The sequence below is a fragment of the Perissodus microlepis genome, chromosome 15 (assembly GCF_051167445.1).
Source record: "Perissodus microlepis isolate ML-2025 ecotype Zambia chromosome 15, ASM5116744v1, whole genome shotgun sequence".
NCBI lineage: Eukaryota > Metazoa > Chordata > Actinopteri > Cichliformes > Cichlidae > Perissodus > Perissodus microlepis.
Window position 1 is genome coordinate 13,658,722 of NC_140475.1, and position 17,924 is coordinate 13,676,645.

Consider the following 17,924-nt stretch of genomic DNA (forward strand, 5'->3'; position numbering starts at 1 on the left):
AAATCTAATGTGATAGTTTAAATTCAGGTATAAAAAACATGAATTCAATTTGTTATTTACCTAATAACTAATGTTAAACTTGATTATCCAGCATACAGTGGAGTAAAAGGAAAAGGTAGTATAAGATGGAAACAGTAAAATAAAGCACAAATACATTAAAGCTCAGCAAAGCATTAATTTGGGTTAGCCGCTATTAGCCTCAGCTAACAGATTAGCTTCGCTTAGCTATTTTTTAGCTTGCATTAGTGAATCTTTCTTTAAATAGAACAACATTGTTGAACTTGGACACTTGCCAAATAAACTCTCTTATGATGTGAGCATGTAATCAAATGATCAAAATTAAGTCAGAGGAAAACTGTGATTTTTTTTTTATGACATTTTATATTAGGTATAATGTTAGCTTAAAACTAGCTACTGTTATTATTTAGCTGGCTAGTTTTTATCTGTCCAGACACACTACTCAATTTCTATTTATTCAATTCAATTCAATTTTTAAATTAAATTCAGTTTTATTTATATAGTTCCAAATCACATCAACAGTTAGTTGCTTTAATAGTCTTTGTACTGTAATGTAAAGACCCATAGAGGGAAAACAGAAAAAAAAACCCCAAACAACAACAATCAGATAACCAGTATTACCAACTCCTAAGTAAGGAAAATCGCTATTGGTTGTCCTAAAAGTCGCTAGAAGTCGCTAAATGACGTCATCGCCTAATTTGCATAATTGGTCATGCTAATCTAATTGTAACCTATGTTGTTGGAAAGAGAAATAACATCGTGGAAGAGACATAAAGTGAGTAAAAAACGTCCTAAATGCATTTAGAGTTTATTTAGAACTACAAATTAAATTTCTTTTAGCAATTATTGTTTTTTTAATGTCACAAATCCAACCCTGCTCCTTTACCCGGGCTTGGACCGGTGTTGTGCCAAAAAGTGATTGTCTGCCAAAAAGTGATTTCCAGTGTTTCTGTGTATTTTTTATGTGTAATTTCTTTACGTATGTTCGTAAATAGACTTCGGTGAACAGGGGATACAAAGGGGTTACATAAAGAATTAAAAAATTATCTGTTTTTTAAGTATCTTTACAACTTGTACTTACATTATAACCAATCCGGTCCTTTATCCCCACTTAAAATATTTTTACAGAACTATTGTAATATTTGCTGACATTTCTGCTGTCCTGTTGGGCAACTTACTCTTACAAAATACATTTTTAATGTTAATGAGATTTTTTTTTACTGCATAAATAAAGGTTATATAAAAGTCACTGCCAAAAACTGATTGCGGCTTCTATCTTGTTACACGAATGTTGTTTATGGCTCAAGATGACTTTATGTCATCCATAAGGGATGCATTTGACATATGTTTAACATATTATAGCCCAACAAGTTACTTATAGCACTTTAAATATGAGCAATCGCTTTTTGGCAAATACCGGAAATCAGTTTTTGGCAGACAATCACTTTTTGGCACAACACCGGCAAAGGTGACCCGAAGTAGGCCCTCTGGTGGAGTTACTTTGTGTGTGTGTGTGTTTATAAGTAGTTTTAAACCTTGTGATCCACAAAACAGCATAAGAGTAAAAGAGTAAAAGAAGAACTGACTGCGTTACAGCACCCGCTGCTTGTTGAGAGTAAAAGCGATACCCGCTTTCACGTCTTTTTTTAGCGACTTTTTTTTAGAAAAAAAGTTGCTAAGGGGTCTGAAAACTCGCTAAATATAGCGACAAAGTCGCTAAGTTGGCAACACTGCAGATAACCCCTATGAGCAAGCATTTTGGAGACAGTGAGAAAGAAAAAACTGCCTTTTAACAGGAAGAAACCTTTAGCAGAACCAGGCTCAGGGAGGGCTGCCGTCTGTTGCGACCAGTTAGTGGTGAGGGGAAGAAGACAGGACATTATGAGTATAATATTTTTTCCCGTTAAAGAAACAAAAATAAATAAATAAAAAAGCTCTTCTCATTTAAAACTTCTAGAGTGTGCAAAAAAATGTGTAAAACCAAGTGTTTCAGACAGTCTGTAGCCTGAGCTTTTGGCATATAAAGAAAATCATAGTAGGTCCACTTTAAATCAAAGGATCACATAAAGCAAATGTGGATTTTTTTTTTCTTACACTCATCCAAAGTCAGATTGTGTGTTTAAAGCAGTGTCAGCTGCTAGATTTTTTGCAGCAAGAGGAAAGTAAATGAAAGCCACTCAGTCACTGATGGGCTGGAGACGGAAACAGAGCCACTTTGTCTTCAATAATCTCAGCGCAATATGCCTCGCATCTCATCTCCCGAGAGCATCATTTCCCTTTATGGCTCACACTCCTAAATGGCTGAATTATGCCACCAAAGATCAATGCAAAATTTCACCACTCCCTAGCGTCTCAAGACAAGTTGGCTTTCCAGCCCTTAATCTTAAAATGATAGGCCTTTGGAGCCTGTCTGGCATATAAGACCTATGAGCACAGCATTAGAAGTAAATCTCTCTTTGCCCACTAGATGTATAAGGATGTTATGATTTAGGAATATAAAATGACATAAATCTTGACTTGGTCTACATAGAATTTCAGCCACGTTTATCTTAGGCCAATCAGACAACAGCAATATTTCCATTCACCTACAGGCAACCATGAAAGGAAATTCTCAGATCACACTGAACCTCTGCCGCCATCTGCTGGTTAAACAAAAAACCCCATCCACTCCTCAGAAGAATATATTTCTTTAATACATTTCTCAATTCACCAGTCATATTACAGCCGACATGATTACTTTTTATATTATCAAAATCACTGAAAAAAAAAAAAATGCAGCATCATAAATATATGACAGTCTCATATATATATTTTTTGTACATATTCATTTCAAAGGTCCCTTAGTTTAAAAATAAGTGTACAACCCACCTAAAAATCTGATATAAATCTGCTAAATTCAGCGCTGTTTTTTTTTTTCTCCTGTAAGAAGTATTTGAAACAGAAACTGGCTTCTGTCTTTAAAGGGAAGCAACTATAAAGTAATGATTGCCTTGATCTCATTTTATTGCTAGAAAGATATCCTGATTCATCAAACAACCATTGAAGAGCTTAACATATGTTCAATTAAATAAGATTTAAAAAGGCCCTATTAGCAAAAGCAGAAGCATAGCACATGGACATTTTACACACACACAAAAAAAAACCAACAACAAAAAAACCAAACTGATTATTTCAAAGGTACAAATGTGAAAATGTGGAGTGTGGCTTACACGCTGACAGTGTGAATCTGAAATACAGTCAAAGACAAACAGTTCAGGTCAGGAAACAAGTGAAAAGATCAACAGGAAGACTTTAAAAGCATCTTGTGCTTATTCTGCTCCTCATGGGGGAGCACGTGTTTTTAAACACCTCCCTCCCTGATTTGTTCACCATCTCCCCTCTATTTACACGTCAATCCATCCCATTAATGTTCGTCTTTATATCGGTCTCAGTGCCAGTCTTCATCGTCGTCATCCTCCCCCGCTGACGAGTCCTCTTGGCTGCTGGCCTCAGCCTGCTCTGACGCTCCATTCCCATTACCTCCCCGCTGGGTCTCTGCAGCAGACACAGCTGCCGCCGCCGCTGCTGCCGCCGCCGCCGCCGCCGCCTTCCTGGCTCGAGCTTGAGCTGCTGCCTGCTCCTCCTCCTCCTTCTGACGCAGCGCTGCAGCCTTCTTCTCCTGCTCGGCATGACTCTTCATGTGAGCGCTTCGACTCTTCACTTTATAAAACACTCTGTAAGGGAGGAAAAGGGTGCAGCGTTATGCTTGACAGCAGCTGTTTGAAATAAAGCAGCGCTATTGAAAATAAATAAATAAATAAATAAAAAAATCACAGAATTCACAGAAACTTCTAAACACACTGTGCCCCACATAGAGATCAGCACACTGAGATGAACCAAAAATCACCAGCATTATTTGGACTCTTATAATGAATGAGCAAACATTCATAACACAATGCTAACAGGTCAGGAATTAACGCCAATCTCTGCGATGGCTTTTGTCGTACCTGTTGCATTTCTTGCAAGGAAAAATCTGCTCAGGTTCCTGCGAGGGCTTCAGTGGCACCCGGGGCTTCTTTGCAGCAGGCTCAGCCCGAGATCTGGGAAGTGCTGGAGACTGATGAGCCTCTTTATGAACAGTATCTGGCTCTTTGAGCACCAGCACTGTTCCTGCCTGAAGAGGCAGAAACAGAAGGTTGCGTTTTAGCACAGTTTGGACCAATGGTTCATAAAATTTTGATTTTTTCAAATAAATAAATAAATATATTGTTTTTTCCTTATTTTAAACAAATATATTAACGGATAAGGATGTGTATCAAAGAACTATGAAATGAAACTTACATAGTCATGAACCTGTAGTGACTGAGCGACCCTCGCCTGCTGTTTTCTCTCATTGATCTGCTCTAAAGACATATTCTTCTTGTCATCCTCATCCGCTTCACCTTGAGTCATCTTCGGCTGCTGTGAACTCTGTAAGGAATCCCACCAGGGAAATTAGGCAGACTATGACCCAGAATCTTAAACATTATTTCAAGACAATAAGATCCTTGTTCCTTCATTAAAGGGGACCCGTTATTTATTTTTTTACCCTAGTCTTTCTTCTTAATTGTCCCCCCTACCCCCCCAAAAAAAACCAAACAAACACAAAAACAGAGGTTTTCCTTAATAAAGTCGCAGCTGTTGAGAGTTTTGCAGCCTCCACTCCCTGGTACACTTGACTCAGCTTTCTCAAGATTTACTCAAAATGCTTTCTTAGTTGCCAGACCCCCCCCCCCCCTCCTAAAAAAAGAAAGCACATTAACAATGGATACACAAAATGTATTACTCTATTCAAGGAACCCAGATGAGGGGCAGCCAATCAGAAGTAAAGTGGGTATCTTGTTTCAAACTAACAGGCTCTATATACGGGGAAGGATAGAATTAGATTAAAAATTGGATCTAGACATCTTTATACAGAGTAATAATCATATATAAATATGATTATTACTCTACATTTTTAGACCAGCTAATGTGCAACCCTTCTTTTCTCACAACCACCAACTCATCGTTCTTGATTCCAGTGGTCTTAACATTTTGCGTGGCCAGAGCACATCCTTATTTCGGTACTTTTGTAAATAACTGCTGTCAACCAGAGAATAGGTCCAGGGGTTGCTTTATTGAGGGTCACACAAATACATGTATCAGAAATGCTGAAGAAAACCACTGGCTGAAGGGTGTCTGTTTCTTTTTGCTGCCGTGTATTTAAAATAACATAGCAGCAAAAAGACGTGGCACAAAGCATCTTTCTCCATGTGCAGACATCTGTACTCACACACAATGAAACCCCTTCTTAAAAACACTAAAGTTCCATTTGATTAGTTGAAAAAATGTTGACAACTTTTAATTAATCCTAAATATATTCAAACAGATAAATATAACATGGAAGACACATTGAACCATGCACACTGAAGCGCACATGAGACATTGCAAATACTACATATACCGTCATGGTAAACAGTACACCAATCAATTCAAACGTTTTATGTACAAGCACATATTCTAAAGCACACCTGGTGTACTTAATGCTAGGTAAATACAACCTCAGGTGAGCAACAATACAACATATTACAAAGTGTTATTATTTATTTAACAACAATTTTGCCAAAAATTAAGAAGCAGTGTTTGAAAAGCTGAGTGCATCCCATAATTCAAGAGCTTATTTAACCACCTTTAGAAGCACTAACGTGAAGTAACTGTTTTCTGTGACTTAATCAGTCTCTCACATCATTGTGGAGGAATTTTGTCCCACCCTTCTTTACAGTGTTTCTTCAGTTCACTAAAGTTTGCAGGCATTTGTTTATGCACAGCTCTCCAAGCTCCTGCCAAAACATTTCAGTCAGGTTGACGTCTGGTTTTTAATTGGACAATTATAACACCCAGAAATGATGTTGCAGATTTACTGCTGGGTTTGGGGTCATTCTCCTGTTTTATAACTCTACGCTTAAGCTGTTGGACAAATGGCCTCACATGGTTGACTTTGACTGCAAAACCAAGCCCAAATCCTCACTCCTCCGCCAACGTGCCTGACAGTTGGTATCAGACGCTTGTGCTCTAATGTGTGTTTGTATGAGAGGAGTTTCAGCAGATGTGGTGCTGTTAATTATGGCCATGAGGCTGTTGAAGAGGCCTTGGTTTCAAGCCACACTGAAGTCATTTATTGCACGTCTTCCCCCTGCTCTCTTACCCAGCTTTCCCGATTCCTCTCCACTGCCCTATCTCAATAAAGATTAACAAAATCAATCAAATGCATTTGATTAGCAGCACCTGGCTGCCACGTAGCATCTTGAGGCTGTAATTTTTCACACAGTGCTTCTGCATTTTGGTTTAACTTTTGTTAAATAACAACACGGCGCAATAGAGAACCTCAGATAAACAATAAACTAAGGACCAGATTACTTGACCTTAGAATTCAGGAGGTGCTTTTCATCACCATGACTGCATATTGACTCTTTAAAATAAAGGTCAGATTTAACCGCGCTTACCTTGACGTCCACGACTGCCTCTGCGTGTTTTTCCACAGGTGAATCAGGAGGGCCGAACATTAAAATCCCATTGCGACCAACTTTCACCTGCTTCTTGTATGTGTAGTAGAACTCCACACACTGAGCCACGGTCTTAGTCCGCACCTTTAAAACAGTCAGAGAAGCGTGCACATGTAAAGCTTTATTGAATAATAAGAATACGTAAGATAATCCTTGAGAAGTCACTCTGTCTCAGCTTATTTTACCGCTTTTTTTTTTTTTTAAAGCCCACATTTCCTATAAAAGTAGTCATTTCCTGTCGCAAAAAGGATGTGAATTTTTCAGTCTGAATGACTTTTTGAACCTTTTTAAAGATACAGCTCGTCTTTGTGTTGAGAGGTGAGCGTCCTCTTCCTGTTTACTCATTTTCCATTACATCTAAATCTGGCATCATGCAGCAAAGACCGAACGTCTTAACTATTATTGTCTTGTTTGATTAAAGCAATTACGTGAATGCCTCGAGGAGTGCACAAAGGATTTATTGACGCTACACAGAGTGCATTTAATCGTATGCAACTGTTTGTTTGGTTGCTTTCTTTCCCCCCCACTGATTCACAGTTGTTCTTGCTGCAGGGTCAAATTAACGAGCATACCAGTTTCTGCACCAGAAAGAAGTCCTTCCTGTAGGCAGAGATCCCCTTATTGAAAAACCGCTTCTCCTCTGCTGTCCAGCTGTCAGAGCCTGAGGGGAAAACAAATGCAGTAAAAATAGGTGAGTGAGCAAGAGCATAAATTGCAGAGAAAGGCAAAGAGAAAGCACGTGACAGCTGATTGAAGCAATTAGCATAAAAAGCTTCTTTTTGTTGTTGTTACCTGAGTAGTGATAACCTATCAATTGATGGCCTTTGGGGAAAATTGGATCCTGATGCATCAAACGTCCCAGTGTTTCCTTAAAAGTTGGCATCACCGTGAGCAAAGTTGAAAGCTATGAAACACTTACAAGTGGAAGTGTAAATAATGTAATGTCTGTACGTCACTTTACTCACAAGGAAATCTCCTCCACATTCATGAAAACAGTGTAAAGCCAGCTCCTGATTGGTTCCTCCTCCTCTCAAAACGCTCGAACATGCCATGTTCATCAAATCCTCCACTACAAAGAGAACGTGAGGAGTGTTGATGGTGACAAAAAGCTCAAAGTATGAATAAAAAGCGAGGTCGGTGGGTCACGTGTTATGATGGACACTTACTGGTCTCTTTGTCACCATGTTTGAAGGCGGCGTCATCAGTAGGAACCCAAACCAAGTCCGCTTTGTGCTGGTCGGACTGGGAAGAAGCTTCATCTTGCAAATCAGGAATTTCTGCCTGGTACTTTTGCCCAATGTTGATCCGTCTGAATGCCAACACAGAGGGCTGAGTTATGAAGCCGTCAGTTAGAAACGATAGTAGGTTGTTTGGATGTTTAAGTGCTACTCACGGTTCGAGGCTCACAGGTGTAGCCTCGGCATTCAAGGTGAAGCTAGGCGGCGTAACGTCTGAACTCGCTGGAAGAGGCGAATGAAAAAGCTCTTGCTTGTTAAGTAATTTATTTAAATAAGTAAGTCACATATATCACTGCAAAAGAACTGAAGCAAACGAGACTCACTGGAACGCAGAAGGCTCCGAGCTGCAGACTTGGGCGTAGGCGGGGGCGGCAGGATTTGGTTGGTTACAGCTATGTTAGTGAGGAAGGTGGAGAAGTAGAGTCCGGAGCCCTCCCGCACAGGAGACAGGATGGGTGGTGGCGTGTATGGGGGAAAGGTAAGAGGGTTTTCTATCAGGCGCACTGGAGAACGGAGGTTGCTCTGAAAGGAAGTGATGCTGGAGTAGACGGATGGTGCAATGAAGGTGGATGGTTTGGGGGGAGGGATGATGAGAGGTTCGGGACGTGGCCTGCGCTTCAATTTAGCTTTTCCGTCCTCATCAAGTCCTGTATCGCTTTCCTCATCCTGGATGGAAGAAGCAGAGTTAACACAAACCTATATTTTTTATAACAATCATAAGCAGGTTTCACGCCTGACTGATCAAATTCAAGGAATCAAGGAATAAATTCTCCCTGCTATCCTCCACCTTCCTCCTGTATTAACCTTTATTGCTCCTGGATCAGACACAACCGGCCATTAAGCTGACTGAACGTTCTCACGTGGTTTATCGTGACGCAATCGAAGTTTCTCTGTGAGAAGGGAAAAGCCACACACAGACGACAATACCTCATCAGCTGGGGTGTAAATGGGTTTTACACAACAAGTCAGGTTAGAAAGGCGTTTTTAAAGTTCACCGATTTATTATTAAATCTCAGGTCCAGATCGTTAACTGTATTAAAACATCCTTTTGGACTAAACCGTTTCTGATATTCAAATTATGTTAGTGTTTTGAGACTTATGTGATAAAGGTTTGTACCTCTATGTCCAACATTTGAGGACCTTGTTGGAAATTAAAGGAACAGTCCCACACAGAAAAACTGAACATTTTCTCAGGCCTGTAGTGCCATTTCTCTGTTGGTGTCAAACGCCCAGCTTTGGAGGCATCGCCTGTGCATTCAGCTGGGACTTGCCTTGATTTTATGACTTCTCAAAAAATAAATAAAACTCAGCTGCAACTCCAGAAATCCCAGCGCCCAGTTTCTCCAGTAAACGGAGAAACAGAATCAGAGCTGGCACAAGCTAAAATCCCCTAGGAAGAAGTACTAGGACCACATTAAGGAAAAGTATATTGTTGTTCATTTCATTTTAAATTTGGAGATTAAATTTGTCGTTTGAAGTCAAACAACTCCCACAGCTGCTATACTCTCTACAAAATGCCGGGTATAGATGAGTAATTGAAACGCCAACTTTAATCTCCGTATTTTGACTGTTTTCTCAAAATGAACAATGACATTTATGTTGTTGCTCTAATACTCCTACCTAATACTATGATTAATGTTTACTTCTCATCCCACTGTCACAACCACATGCAACGACATGCATGCTAGCTTAATTTGCGATTCTAAACTGAATGTGTGAATGATCACCCATTTTTTTGTACAAGCCCTGTGACAGATTCATGACCTGTCTGGGTTATGTGGTTATGAAAATGTATGAATAAAGTCATTCTGAAAAAGACACTGAAGCTGAATTTTGCAAATGTATTTTTAGCACTAAACGGGTCATGGTGTCGCTTTACAGTAAGAATAAGCAGACCTCTCTACACCAAACCTACTCGATCAGATAAAAATATCTAAGCTCGATTCGGGGTTGGTCTTCTCCCTACATTGATTTTTTTGCATTACACACATAAAATAGGTTTAATCATCTGGCCCAGTGATGAGTGCACTTCCTGAATCTGACTTCACTGTGAACCTACAGTCTGTAATGATGTTCATGTGGTTCAGGATTTTGGAATTAATGAGTCACATCATCTAATTCAGTCCATAAAATTGTGGGTTGGTCCAAGTTTCAGTTGCACATCTCTGTTACTCCTCAGCAGATGTCTGAAAGACTCAAAGTCTCAATGTTTAACCACTGCGAGGTCTGAGGCGACCCATGAGAAGTTGAACTTTGAGGTTGTTTGTGTAACTGGGTGGGATGACATTGTCTTTGCTAACAATACTGCTCAAACTTGCATTTTAAAGGGGGGTATCAAGGTAGTTATGCAATGTGGTCTAAGCCTGAATAAACATCTACAAACATGACGTCTGTAAATGTTTCATCGTGGTATGCAAAAAAAAGAAAAAAAAAAGTCCCTTTAAAGTGACTGAAAGGAAAACAATTCAAATCTCTCGTCCTCAGGGAACTAACCTGAGCAAAACTCTCAGTCATGGTGCTTCTCAGCGATCGCCGGCGAGCCACAATGACAGAAGGTTTGCGATCGGATGGCGCAGCAGGCCGCTCGCCCTGACCGGGCCGCCCCTGAGCCCAGCCACCCTGAGGATCTGTTTGACCTCTGTGCACTGGCACGGATACTGGAATGACCAGGGGCACCATTGTGGCTTGCCTGCTTGAAGCACCGTCTTCCTGTTGAGGCACAATAAGGAAAGAGGCAGGAAGATTAGAAAAGGCAGAAGAGAGTTGAGGAAGTAGCAGGAAAATAAAGGAAAAGGGATTGAAATATAAAAAGAGGAAGAAGTCCAAGTGGTCATATGAGCTTTTTTTGCATTCGGCTTCAATTTAAAAAAAAAAAAAAAAAAAAAGAAGAAAGAAAGAATCAGAATTACTGTTTCTGAACAGAAATATCTATTCTTTCTTTGTTTCTTGTAATATTTGAATCACTAAAAAGTCCCAAAGATACAACAGACATACATTTCTTACATTCACCAGCCACTTTATTAGTTACAGCTGCTTTAACTGCTCATCAGTACAAATATCCAATCAGTTAATCACATGGCAGCAACCCGGTGCATTTAGGCAAATAGACACGGTTAAGATGATCCGCTGAAGTGCAAATCAACCACTTGGAAGAAATGCGATTTAAGTGACTTTAAATGTGGCATTGCTGGTGCCAGATGAGCTTGTCTGAGTATTTCAGAAACTGCTGATCTACTGGGATTTTCCCACACAAGCATCTCTAGGGTTGATCAGAAAAAGAGAAAATATCCTGCGAGCAGCAGTTCTCTGGGAAAATTGCCTCGTTGATGCCAAAGATCAGAGGAGAATGCCCAGACTACTTTGAGCTGTTAAATAGGCAACAGTATCTTCAATAATAACAATCAAGGTACGCAGAAGAGCATCTCTTAACTCACAACATGAGCTACAGCAGCAGAAGACCACACTGGGTGCCACTCCTGGCAGCTAAGACAGGAAACGGAGGCAACAACTCAAACAGGCTCAACAGTTGTACAACAGATGAAAAATGTTACCGGTCTGATGAGTCTCAGTTTCTGCACCGACATCCAGGTGGTAGGTCAGAATTTAGTGTAAACAACAGGATAGCGCACCATCATCTCAAACTGTTCTTGAACATCCCAGTGAGCTCAGTGCACTCAAATGGCCTTCGCAGCCACCAGATCTCAATCTGGCTGAGCACTTTTGGGATGTGGCAGAACTGGAGATTCATGCAATGGACGTGCAGCTGAAAAATCTGCAGTGTTATGTCATGACATCAATATGCATCAAAATCTCTGAGGAATGTTTCCAGCACCTTGCTTTAGTTATGCATACACTAGCAGATCTAGTTGTACCTAATAAAGTGTCCAGTGAACATAGAAAGCACAAAAAAATGCAAATAAAGTTCAAAAATATATTATTTGAATAAAAAGTAGCAATGACAACAACAACATGATACTATCACGTCAATCTGGACAAATTTCTCTGACACAACTCATTTAATCAATGCCACAGAGGATTAAAGAATAGAGGGAAACATGTACCCAATAAAGTGGCAGATGAGTTTACTTTTAAGATTTAAAAGCACCTAAATGATAAAGAAGTAACTTATTATTTTCCTCAAAATTAATTCCTCAACCAATAAACGCATATCAGCTTGAAACGCCATAATTAAGAGATCAATTAAAAATGAAAATTTAAAATAAACACCACAGAGCAGAAAAATTAAAGTCTCTTTCAAAACATGTGCATTACACCTGTAAAAAAAAAAAAATAGAAATATATAAAATTTCATCATAGGGCTTTACAAGCACATACTTTGGCAGGCTTTCGGAGACGTCCACATGCCTGCCTGGTATTTCTGCTCATTCTAACTCAAAGAAAAACTAGCAAAATGAGTAATCCTGGCTTCTAGTGGTGGGGGTTAAAGCATGAATCAGTTTTGTGATTTATAATTAGTAAAAGTTAAGAACAAAAGTAAAGACACTCGAGTCTCGTCTCCTGACCTAGAAAACAAAGTGCAGTTTAACTAACCACAACGAAACAGCTCTGGGTTGTGAATCGCCACCTTAAACCTGTTTGGCGTGTAGTGGGGAGAAAAGGAGTGTAGCTATACAGGTTGACAGTGCTGCCCCTCCCTAGCTCTGCTGAATCACTGGGAAAAGGCCTGAGGAATGTGGAGGTGTGCAGACATGCAGCTGCTCCAACGTGCGTGCGGTGCAAGAAAGCCTTCGATAAGCTTCGTAACCCCCTGAGGGAAGAGGACTACCTGTCCGTTTGCTCGCGTTAAAATGGACTCTGTTGTTGTGTTTTTACATAAACACAACAACAACAAAATAAAAACTGCTAAAGAAACCTTAAAGAAGCAGGCCCCAGTGGGTGTGCCACGCTTAAAGTAAATATTATATATCCTGAATAAAACGACAGAGCGTATCATCTTTCATACAGCAGTAAAATGAGGAGAGCAGATCAAAAAGGCGAATCTTCAGTGAACGGCAGACATTCAGGTTTCACCAGATACGTTGTCTGCAGTATCGATGTGCAACTTGTTAAAACAGCCCGCAATGGCTGAGGCTCAACAGCTGCACGAGTCGAGTAAACAAGCCCAAGAAAAGGATTTTGTAAACCATAGGGAAGTTCTGCATAGAAACAGAGTCCTTCCTCTTTGTACAGCTGCTTGCCAACTTTGCCAGATGAGAAAATCTGCTCTCACTTGCACAAATGAGCTGCCTGCCCCGTTCCCTCTCAAGCAACCTGAGCCTAAAGAGAGTATTTTATTTCTTTTTTCAAATCATATTACTCTCATAAATGATTGATATATTCCCTACAGCAGCAGTGTAATGAGCCATTTCTCTTTTACCTTTACAATTTTTGCAGGCAGGGACTCCATCTCTGACGCCTTCTGTGCCAGGGTTTCCAAGTTGATCTCCTTGGATGCTCTCCTTCTCCTACGGATGACCCCTCCTGTTGTCACTTGGCTTTCCCCTGCTTTCGCAGCCTGCGCACCCGCTACTCCGTTTTGGGGCGGTGGAGGCTCTTTGGCTTGAGACCAGATGTTTGTGGAAGGGGGATCCAGTGGCGACTGCCCCTCCCTGGAAAGGCGACGCGAGCGCCGAGGAGCAGCCGCGTTTGCGGGCTCTGTGGGATTTGCGCCGGCCTTTTCGGGGCATTGATCAGGAACGGCTGACACGTCACAGCTTTGAGCCTCCGCTTCCTGCCGCGGCTCCATCGACTGAACATCTTCTTTGGACCCAGTTTCAGATGGCGGCGGCTCGGCAGGCTGATAAGCGACGAAATTTTGGGTCTGCTGCTGTTTTGGTTGCACCTGTGGCTGTGTCGTGTCTTGCTGTGGCACATTTTGCTGCTGTAGCTGCTGCTGTTGTTGCATTTGCTGGATTTGTTGCTGTCTCTCCTGGAGCTGCTGCTGCTGCTGATACTGTTGCTGCATTTGTTGCTGCAGCTGTTGGATTTGATGTTGCTGGATTTGGTGCTGCTGTTGCTGCAAATGTTGCTGTTGTTGCTGCTGCTGCTGCTGCAGCTGAATCTGATGCTGTTGATGCAACTGTTGTTGCTGCTGCTGCTGTTGTTGTTGGTGATGATGGTGATGATGAATTTGTTGCTGCTGCTGTTGTTGTTGCTGCTGCTGCTGCATCTGGTGTAGAAGCTGCTGCTGAGTTTTGGGCTGCTCGCTGTAGGGCAGGTTCGGAATTGCCTTGTTTGCCGGAAAAACCGAGTAATAGCCAGATGAGAACTGTTGCTTGCTGGGTCTAAATGTTGCCTGGAAGGGCTGCAGCATGGACCCCTGCAAACCATGAGGTGGCACATGTGACTGGCCTTGGAGCTCCACGCCTTTGTGGCTGTGTTGATAGGCTTGCAGCTGAGCCTGGTGCATCGCCGCCGCTGCAGCATGCTGTTCCCACTCGATCCCCCTGCCTTGAGCTGGAGCCTGTGTGGCATCTCTATAAACCTCCACAGGTCCGGACAGCTGATTTTCCCCTCCCATCGGCAGAGCTACACCTTCGTGGACTCCCTTGTGGAACGTCATCTGATTCCTGACATTCACTCCGCTCATGTAGGGGCCAAAATTCTGCCCCCAGGCCGACACAGGAACTTCCTGGGACCAGCCAGGGGCCTGTAAGGAGTCCTGGTGCATCCATTTTACTGGAGCACCCTGTTGATAGTGCGGTAAACTCTGGGGCCCTTTCTCTTGATTATAAACACCAGAGCTGCTGGCAGAGTCACTGTGGCTTGACTCTAAAGCTGGCGGTCCCATACCATAATAAACCTCCCCTGGGTGCTGCACAGCCTCTTTCATGGCTGCAGCACGGTGCTTACCACTCTTGTCAGTATTTACTTGAGCAGGAAGACTCATAGTAATAGAGCTTTCAGTCCTGATCTGTGAGCGTGCAAAAGCAAGTTGGTGCCTCTGTGGTGCGCTTTCACTGCTTGTGGTGAAGAAATTCTTTAACTGTGTATACAGAGGTATCTGGGAGGAAATATAAATCCCAAAGGAAAGCACAGGGTGGAGAACACGCAGTCCTCCTTCAAGAATCAAATCTGAGGCTCGCTGTCCATCCTCTTTAGGGGTGCAAGACCTTACGATAGAAAGAAGAAGTCAGACACTTGTTTTCTTAGAAGACACAAAGTTTTCACTCGACTCTCAGTCGTCTTTGGCAATGAGGAAATTGAGGCCTACACCAGCAGATAGCCCCGTTAGAGTAAAGTGAAAATATACAGGACTGCACGCAGATTGAGCAGAGAGAAAGAGTGCGCGCAGAGAGGGCATTACAAGTTTCGAAGGGACAGACAGACCCCAACACGGAGGCGCTTACAGTGTAGCTGCCATTTGGCACAACAAGAAATACAGGAAACGAAGGGGCTCGTGCAATCACCCGAGCGATAGCCAGTGATGTTTGTGTGAGAGGAGAAAAAAAGAGCAATAAGGAAGCGTCTGAGGAGCGCAGAGCTCTTAGGCAATCCAGCAGATTAAAAAGCATTACTTACACACCGTGTGATCACCTTATCAATGGTGCAAAGAGTCGCCCGTGTCCAACTCCACGGAGTCACTTTGGTTTCGATCAACTGCGCGCAGCTCCATGAAGGGATCGTGCGCAGCAAATGTCATAACTCTTGACAACTTTCCCTCGAGTTTCACAGCGCGCAATATGGCGAGCAGGCGAGCGAGCAGCCCCGCGGAAATACGCTCCAGAGTCCGGCCAGGGCCCGGGGCAGGCTCAGTAACGCCGTAGTTACAATGTTGCACACTGTATCCGCAAAACCGTGCACTTCCAGGAAAACATGTCCACAACTTTCCCCCCCTCCACCTCCTCCTCTCCTGCACGCAACGTAAGTAAACCCACACGCGAGACGCTGAACGTGCAGCGGCCCGCTCGGGCACTTCCTCAGATCAGTGCGCTTTCGCTGAGAGGAAAGCTCCGAGTGTTTAAAGCCGCCGTTTCGGTTTGTCCGAGGTGCGCGGAAAAAGAAAAAAAGGCTGCGAAACTGCGCAAAACACGCAGAAAGTTGTGCACCTCCAAACGCACCGCCTCACCCCAAAACAGCTCAAGTCACATCCTGTTATCCAATCCGATTGTTTGGCCACTCCCATCGCCGTATCCGTGTGCGTTTGTTTCTCAGTGGCGGCTTCCCCGGAAATCGGAGGCTCGTCACACGGACGCAGTTTGTTGTTGGTTAAAATCAGGCCTCCAGCCGGGTTTACGTTTGGATAATTCATCTGGTTCAACAAACCCCAGCTCTTCTATTAGATTTTATTCATCGTTTTATTCATTAAAGCGGGCTTATTACACGTTATTTAAAGCCCAGCTACTCACTTTTATCATTTCATCCATGTTTATGTTTTTAACAAGAAACCTATTTTAAGCAGCTTCTCTGTTTCCTGCCAGAGACGAATACATTTCCCGTCATCTGCATCTGTCCACAGTGTTATTTACGAGCAGGCACCACACTGATTACCTGGGGTGCATGCACAAACCATTTTGTGCCTCATTTTTCACATGCAGAAGACCCACCTACACCCACCAGCCACTTTGGTGGTACACCTGCTCAGCTACATTTTGGCATGCAAACATTGTCAACATGACCTACTGAATTTAAACAGCGCATCAGAATGGTGGAAGAAAAGTCAATGACGGATAGTTTTCATCTTCTCTATTTAAATGGGTTGTTTAATGGACTGTACTTAATATTATTGTTCACCCAGTCGCGTGCACATTTATGCAAGGTCTTTTTTTTCCTCTAAGCCTTAAGTTCTTCCTCACATTCCCACAGACTCACTCATATTACAAGGGATGCATCGGGAGAGTTCAGTCTCTTGCCCAAGGATACTTAGACATACAGACTGGGTAAGCCAGGGATTGAACTGAGAGTGTGTCTCTGTTGGTTAAATAAAATAAATTAAATATAAATACAGAGCCCCAAACCTCCTCTGGCATTAGCATCAAGACAAAAGCTGTGCACTAGGAGCTTTGTGGCAGGGGTTTCCACAACTGAGCAGCTTCTGGAGGTGCAATGTGTAAGCGGGGCAGTGCTTTTGCCCATATAGTTTATGTGGAACGGGGCTCTGGGGCTTTGAGTCAAACATTTTGTTCTTCACCTGCTTGTTTTTGTTAAAACAAACTCGAGGAGCGACAGGTGGCTCTGATTGAAAATCTAAAGCCACTGCATGCTCATATAGTAGTCGACTTGCAGTAAATGTTTTCTTGCTTCTCTGTATTTAATAGCAACATTATTCTAAATATTGACATCATCGTGACTTTAGACTCACAAGTAAAACAGAACTCATCAATAAAATGTTTGCTAAGGTCAGAAATCCAAGAAGTCAAGTATACTTATAGTTCTTTTTTATTTTTAGAGGGGCTGCCACTGCTAGAAATTCCAAATAATGATGACAACTTTTATAATCAGTTGTTGACCTCATGCAACACACTTTATTTATCTTAGTTTTTGATACTCGTTGCATTTAAACACATAAATGAGAACACATCATGATTTCATGAAACAGATTTGTGTTTATTTTGCATGTGTTTCAAACACACATGCCTCTGTTTGTAGCACACATGTATAGTCAGCTTTTGCATGTTCAGCTCTTTATCTTTGTTTTTGTATCCCCATTGTTAGTGGGGCCCTGTATTATTGCATGCACATACAGTCAGCATTCACAAAGACGTAAACATAATACAAACATCAATTCAATTCATAGAAGAGAACACAAAAATAAAATAATAGTCAAGCTTAATATTAGACACACAAATGTGGTCACTTGGCTGCTGAGATCTACCCAAATGAGGAAAAGATGGGCCTTCAAAATGCACCTCTTTCAAATGCAGGAACTGGAATGTACCAAGTGTCACGTCATCGCAGGGGAGGCCAAGAAATGTTTACTTTAAATAGGTTGTTTATTTTACGTGACATTTGAGTTTGGTATTCAGTTGTTTTTGTTTTTTTGCATTAGATTATTGATAAGTTAAACTAACTGACAAACTAGTTGCTGTTTTATTTACTTCTTATAAGATAACTTCTTTGTTGTAGTTCCCCCGTTGGGCGTCTTTGGTGTGATCAGCCAGTATTTAAG

At 41.9% G+C, this 17,924-nt stretch overlaps 1 protein-coding gene across 3 annotated transcripts; it reads right to left on the reverse strand.

Moving 5' to 3' along the window:
- Window positions 1-2,692: 2,692 nt before the first annotated feature.
- Window positions 2,693-15,935, reverse strand: mideasa (mitotic deacetylase associated SANT domain protein a). 3 transcript variants are annotated; one of them, XM_084954284.1, is made up of 13 exons: window positions 15,353-15,935; window positions 13,194-14,928; window positions 10,310-10,525; window positions 8,140-8,482; window positions 7,972-8,038; window positions 7,745-7,887; window positions 7,544-7,647; window positions 7,371-7,446; window positions 7,151-7,239; window positions 6,519-6,662; window positions 4,339-4,467; window positions 4,005-4,171; window positions 2,693-3,731 (listed from the first exon to the last, which is right to left on the reverse strand). In XM_084954284.1, exons 2-13 carry the CDS (start codon window positions 14,703-14,705, stop codon window positions 3,446-3,448), a joined length of 3,276 nt encoding a protein of 1,091 aa, XP_084810410.1. In that variant the 5' UTR covers window positions 14,706-14,928; window positions 15,353-15,935; the 3' UTR covers window positions 2,693-3,445. The 3 variants fall into 3 exon arrangements, with proteins under 3 accessions (XP_084810410.1, XP_084810409.1, XP_084810408.1); XM_084954283.1 differs by having other exon boundaries at window positions 15,342-15,935; XM_084954282.1 differs by having other exon boundaries at window positions 15,338-15,935.
- Between the last annotated feature and the right edge of the window lie 1,989 nt (window positions 15,936-17,924).